Raw genomic sequence first — 7191 nt, forward strand, 5'->3', positions numbered from 1 at the left:
GCTTGTTTTGTTTATTAGATTAGGTCTAGTAAATGTATTCATTTATGGTGGTGTGTCCATAAGTTGTGGAGCCAATGAAGTGTTTGTCTTGGTGGAAGTAGGGGGTTGCCCTAATTGTCTTGTGGGAGGCCTTGCGTCCCAAAGAGGGTTCTTCCCTCTATACTTCTTTCCCTTAATTTTCTCGCCATACAAATTCTTTTTTAGTCTAGTTTCTTATGCTAGACTCACCTAACCTTGACATTTGTGTTAAAATTGAGCGTCAAACACTATTTGTAGCATATTTTAAAAATATGGAAGAGTTCATTCATAAAAATCCTAACTAGAAGGTGTGTCATCTCAATTGGGATAAAGAGTATATAATTTTTTAACTAACACTCTATTGGAGTATTATTTTAAATTGATTTATATCAAATTAAAAAACAAATTGATCAAGATTTAATAATGATTTGCATGGATACGCATTAAAATTTTCCATATCATATGCATTGTTTTGTTTGTAAATTTAATCTTTAAATAATTAAATTCGATAAGTCTTGTTATTCCGTATTATATCATTGTTCTAATTTCCATTTTTTTCTCTTTAATTTTTCTGTATTATTTTGTTTGTTTTTCTTAAAAGAAATATTTTATTTTTTTTGTGCTGTCTCATCCCAAATTTCAAAATTTTAAAAATTAAAATTAAAATCAAATTATATATAGAATTCTTAAAATTTAAATTATGAACCCAATTAGTAGTATTATGTCATTATATATCTGATCAGTTGGATGCATATGTACTTTAAACTTCATGTAAGACAGAAAATGGCCGAGCAAGCATTGATGTATTTTACACCTTCTTATTTCGCATTTTTCATCAAGAACACAAATAGATAATAAATTTAATAATGGGCAATGTAGGACAAAGTTGTTGCTGGGGGTAGAGACGTCCTTTTACAACACTAATATATCATGTAGCGTTTTTAACCAAACATATGTCACGACCGCATTTTCTAAGGATAGAAAACACGGTTGATCGCACTAGGGGAGGGTTACAGAAGCGGGGAAGAAAGGGGAAAAAAGGGGAAAAACATCAAAACTCGACCATAGCTCCAAACAAATGGGAATAGCTCGAAATAAAATCAGAGTTTTGAACAAAATAGACTTGAGTCTTTTAAGATGCACAACAGAAGCAAACGAACGCGGTTCCATGTATGAAGACATGAACCTCCGAGAGTCAAAATCTGACTGAATTAAATGTCTTGTTTCAATAGCACTTCCTCCACCACTTCGCTGCTCAACCTACACATTTAGAAATATATGCTGGGCCGAGTACAAAAAGTACTCAGTGAACACATTGCCGAAAATTACACATATACATTTGAAAATATTGTCAAGCCATCATCACAGTAACACTCGGGGAGTTGTTGAAAAGACCCGAGCTTACTAAACATATCACATTGGACTGCAGTCCCTTTATCCTGTACTTAGCCATATCTGATCACATTGTGCCGTTGAGATGGTGTTCTCACACGGTCACCTTACATACATGTGCCGGGAAGGTGGCCACCTTCCACGGTCACCTTCTCTGCCCAACATGTCAGAGGTATCCTTGTGCCGGGAAGGTGGCCACCTTCCTCGGTCACCTGCTCTGCCCATCATGACAGAGGTAGCTTGTGTACACTAGTCCGAGCGGGGACACCACCCTCACTGGGACCCGAATTCGACTTATAACATCATTCATAATTCATTTGGCCTTAGCCAAACAGATAGGCATCATACACAAAACATTTATGGCAAGACAACATCTTTAAAAAAAATCACAAACATGTGTTCATGTTTTCATAAAGATACGATTTGTATTTTTAGTATAAGAAAGCTCACCTTGATCGTTTAGTTTCTCTAACTTGAATTTTCCTGGCTCCACCCTTAACTCACGGAGATAGCCTTTTGAAAACAAACAACGTACTAATAAGACTCGAGAAATTCACATACTTATAGGAATGCATGCCCCTACTTTATTTCTTTTATCATTTGTTCACCGTTAGAAAATTTTAGAAACTTGCATATTAATTAAATTGGGAAATTTAATTAATAGCACTTCTTTATTAACTTAATTATTTTTGTGACTTGAGAACGCCGTCTCCCTCTTTCTTTCCATTTCCTTAGTGGCCGCCCGAGGCGTCGCGGGGCGATGCCGGTCGGCCGCTTACGCCCATAATTCCTCTGTTAGCTCCTCGTATTTTCCATCATAATCTCAAACAAAAATCCCAAAATTTATTTAAGCGCATAATTGAATTATCGCAACTATTTCCCCTTTGTTAAGAAAATTTATATGTTTTCCGGACTTGGGATAAATTATTCATACTTCAAAATTATTTCGAAATTAATTAAATAACTCCTAAAAATTTATTTAATCCCATGATTAACTTATCGTAATAATTTCCCATCGAGAATTTATATTTATTTCGGCCTTGGAAATATTCTAAAATTAATTAAACGATTTCCCACAATTAATTCAATTATAAACCCAAAGATTTATTTATAAAACCCAAATTCTCCACCTTATCTTTTAAATTAATTTTCTAAAGCCCCAAAACAATTTAATTGGAGCCCAACTTAAATAGATCATCCAATTAATTTATTAAGCCCAGAAATTAAATAAATTCGAAAATGGGCCTCACACTTACTAGGTATTGCAGCCCCTAAACATTTTATTCATTAGCCCAAGTTAAAACTAGCCCAAATCAAGAAATCCTAAGTTAAAACCTAAGTCTTTCTTCTTCCTCCCTCATTCAACAAAATGCACCGCCTCTCTCCTTCTCCTATCCCTCTCTCTCTTCTCTTCTCTCTACACCGTCGCGCCGCCATCATTTCCAGATCTCCCTCTCGTTCAGGTCAGTCGCCGCCGCGGAGGCCGTTGTCACCTCGCGCAGCCCCAGCCACCGTCGTCGATTCCCGTCAGGTAGGTTGGTTGGAATTTGTTCGTTCATTTCTTCTCTTTTCATTTATTCCTAAAGATTATATTTTTGAGTTTGAAACCTTGTGAATTCAAATTTTCAGATTCTAAAGAACGAAATTAGTGACGAATTGTTGGGGCGTGGGCTGTCACCGTCGGCGACGGAGTGCTGAGCTCGCTGCCGGAACCCGGCAGATTCATGGAGATAAGCTTTTCTCCTTCTTTCTAGTTGTTAAGGCTGTAGGATTCTATATTATTTCTATTTACTAAATTTGGTGAATTTTGAGTATATGCCTTGCTATGTGGGAGATTTGGGTGACTCATATTAAACTTACTGTATTGGGGTTGTGAATTCTAAATCTGGGCAGATCCTATTTCCAAATACATATATGTATGCTTGTACATATATAAATAAAAGGAGATGTTTGTTGTTTACCTTTTGAAGTGGAAGGTAAAGTGTTGGTTTGTAGTATTTGAACCCAAGTGCCATCTCCCTCCTCGGACTCCTCTTTTGTGGGGTTATGTGAGCAGAGAAATTTGGATGTTTGATTGATTGTATATACATACATACATATACATCTTGAAACTTATCTTCCAAGATATTCCGTCAGAGGATATGGTCTCCTTCCGCCATGCAATTAATGCAGCATTAAATGCTGTCGGCCCTTTTTTTTAATTTTATTTTATTTATTTATTAAAATAATTATTATTTGTATTTAATTTGGTGCAGGTATAATCGGTTCAAGCTCGTGGCTGTCCGCGTTGAAGTACCCGATTTTTCTTAGAACGTAGGATGTAATAAATTAAATTTTCGTTGGACATTTGTTGGATGTATCGAACATTAAAACTTAAATTTTTGGGATCTTGTTTATTTACTTAAATTTATTATAATCTTATAGGTGTAAAATATTTACGTGTTCTATTTACTTGCCTAACGTCGAAACAAACAACAACTGCAATCTATCGTAGTTCGGATTTAATCACATAAAAGTTACTTATTTAGATAATCGAGCTAATAATATAGTTTATAATAATATCAGCTTAGCGGGTCGTTACAACATAGCAGCAATCCTTTTCATTTGCCTCAGTTCAAAACCAAACATCCAAGCATATTTAATTATGGTTTGATTGGTTCCACAAGTGTAAATTATTAAAGCTAGCAATGTACTAAATTCTTACCAATCACAATTCACAACACTGATGAATTAAATACAGTAATTCACATAGAAACAATAATTACAAAAATGAATAAAGGGGCGTGGTCGAGTAGCATGGGGCTCGTCCATTCTTAATCAAACGGTCAGGATATCGAACTATGTCTTTGAGTATGGAGCAACTATAAATCCTTGAGCTAATTGCTCCACTCATTAAGGTGCTTATAAATCAGCACGGAGAATAGTCACTAAATTCGCCGATGAATATCCTTGATAATTAGCAAATATAAATAATTACAAAAAGAAGGAAAAAAAAATAATACTCCAAATTGCTAATTACGCAAACATAACAATTTACAATCTCCACTGCACTTGATCAACCTCCACAACCACCACAGCCGCCGCACCCCGCTCCACCGTCTCCACCGCCGCAGCAGCACCCCTGCGATGTACCATCATCGGAATTCACGACGCCAGCCACCACCACAGCCGTAGCGGCGGTGGCAGCAACTGCGGCGCCTGCTCCCGCCAAAACAACCATGTTTCCATCCTTCCCGCCGCCTTTCGATTTCCCCTCAATCTCACCGTATCCATAGCTCACCGCCACCGGCTTTTGATCCTGATTCCCCTCTTTCCGGCCTCTTGTTCGTAAGCAGCAAAACATTGCTAATTGATGAATTTCTTTGGATTTGATTAATTGTTAGCTGATGATTTGAACTCAAAAATCAATCTCTTTTATACACGTGGAGCCGTTGAATGGTCAAAGATGGAAGTTTGGAAATGGCTAAGTAAACTTTTTGTATGAATTTGATCGGAAATATAGAGGAAATTCAAGTTATATTTTAGTATTAATATAATTCATTACATCATCAATCCTTATCCAGGAATTCATCACCATTGAGGCAATTTGGCAAAGTATTTTAATTGAAAATGAGTACACTTTTCAAAGTCAAATGAGGATTCTATTAATTAATGTCAACCATAACAGTCTATGTGATTAATGTGAATTGTTTTGGGTCTCTTTATTAGGTTGAAGGGTATTCACATTTATTAGACTCATTTAATACAATCAAGTGTCATGATATTTTTTTATCCAAATTGCTTTGGAATTTAAAATTGAAAAGCCTGTCTATATCTTCCCACGTTTTAATTTCTTGGGCCTCTTTTTTGCTTTTGCTTTTGATTCTTTTTCTACTTAATTTAGAGACTAAAGACCATTTTTGGTCCTAAACATATAACGATTTCATGATTTTAGTGAAGAACATTATCTTTTGAATTATTCAGTCACTCACAAATAAAAATGGGTCACATTTAGTCTGAATTGGTCAACACTATTTAAATTTAACAGTCAACGAATCTTAATTCGATTTTGACCGGATTAAGTGAATTTTTATTCTTTTTCCAAAAAATTATAATTTTATTTGATATTATTTTTAACAAAATTGAACAATTGAACAACACCCCAAATTGAAACACATGCCCAGATATCTCGGCCCTCAAAGAAAATCACAACACAAAATTGAATAGAAAATATGAGCTCCCTCTCCTTCAGGTATCGTCAACCTCTCTCTCAAACAAGATCCCCAATTCACAGCTGCAGGATCGCCTTTGTGACTGCACCGGTCGACTGATTTAAGCGGCAATCGTCGCCGGTCAGGGCCGTCCTCTGCGTCCGCGCAATGCCGGAAACGCGACGCTACTGCTGGGCGCTCGCCGCTGTAGCCCCGATTCCACCCTGAAGACGTTGTCGACGCTGGGCCGATTCTTGATTCATTTATATCCGATTCTTAATTTGGGTTGCTTCGATTTATTCGATTAGTAGGTTGATCACAGATTATGGTATATAGTGGTCTATGCAGTATGAACTCGGATTTGGGTGGATGAAGTATACCTTCAATGACAGATGGTAAACAAATTGGTTTAACAAAAAGAATGGTGGCTTCTGCTATCTTTTCTCTGAATTTGTTTCTTGGTCTCTGTCGGAACAAGTTTCAAGTAGTGCCTTCCTCCTCCTCCTCTCAAACGTGTAATTATTATCACGAGGTCACGAGGATCGCCCAAGCAACGGTGATAGGAGTCGTTCACGAACCAACTCATGAAGAACTAAGGATTTTCATGAGGGCTAGGGATTTTCGCGAGAGCTAGGGATTTTCGCGAGAACTAGGGTTGAATCGACAGTTGATTTTATGTAAATCGCCGCCGCGCACTACGGTCGAATCGCCGGCGGGAACCAGGGTTGAATCGCCAGCAAAAACTAGGGTGTTTTCCAAGTGAGAGAGATTGGGGAGATGGACTACGATTGAATGAGGAATTGTGAAGAAAGATGCAGGTTCATTTGTTTTAATTTTGTTAAATCATTTTATGTTTTAATTTCTTTTTGTAATAAATATTATTAACTTAAAATTTTTAATTTTTTAGTTTTGGGTTAATTAAATATTAGACATTAATAAAACATAATTATTAACTTAATCCGGTCAAAATCGAATTAAGATTCGTTGACTGTTAAATTTAAACAGAGCCGTCCAATTCGGACTAAATGTGACCCGTTTTTATTTGTGAGAGACCGAATAATTCAAAAGATAATGTTCTTGACTAAAATCGTAAAATCACCATATGTTTAAGACAAAAAAGGCCTTTTGTCTAATTTAGATTATGCTTTTTTTGGTTAGCTGCAGGAGAATACAATGGATATTAATTTGCTTGATATTTTAATTGCTAATGACGGAGCAATGAGCATCTAAGTTCGACTTTCTTGAACGAAAATAAAAAAACACACAAGCACGCATAGAAAATAAAAATACTAACAAATTATTGTCTTCTCGAAGATGATACATAGATTAGTGAATGTTTATAAGTCAACGTTATGATCTTCATTCAAATACTGCGATATACGTTAATTCTAAAACTCAACCAATATTCTGAACAAATAATCTACATCTGTACATGTAAAAAAGGGAAAGTTTTGAGAAAAATAACAACATTATCATTTTGAATTTTATTAAAAAAATTAGGAAAATGAAATGGTTTAATTTATTCATGTGATAATTAGGAAAATGAAAATATTTATTTATTTATATAATAATTAGGAGAAATGGAAGTAAA

General features: G+C 35.7%; 1 protein-coding gene and 1 long non-coding RNA gene across 2 annotated transcripts; one reads left to right on the plus strand and one right to left on the minus strand.

Moving 5' to 3' along the window:
- Positions 1–2683: 2683 nt before the first annotated feature.
- On the plus strand, positions 2684–3826 carry LOC121783636. Its single transcript, XR_006046611.1, has 2 exons — positions 2684–2941; positions 3040–3826. It is a non-coding gene; the product is annotated as an uncharacterized LOC121783636 (long non-coding RNA).
- A 639-nt stretch (positions 3827–4465) lies between these two features.
- Positions 4466–4753, minus strand: LOC121784221 (chorion class high-cysteine HCA protein 12-like). Its single transcript, XM_042182383.1, has one exon. It carries the CDS (start codon positions 4751–4753, stop codon positions 4466–4468), a length of 288 nt encoding a protein of 95 aa, XP_042038317.1.
- Between the last annotated feature and the right edge of the window lie 2438 nt (positions 4754–7191).

This window comes from Salvia splendens, chromosome 21 (assembly GCF_004379255.2).
Source record: "Salvia splendens isolate huo1 chromosome 21, SspV2, whole genome shotgun sequence".
NCBI lineage: Eukaryota > Viridiplantae > Streptophyta > Magnoliopsida > Lamiales > Lamiaceae > Salvia > Salvia splendens.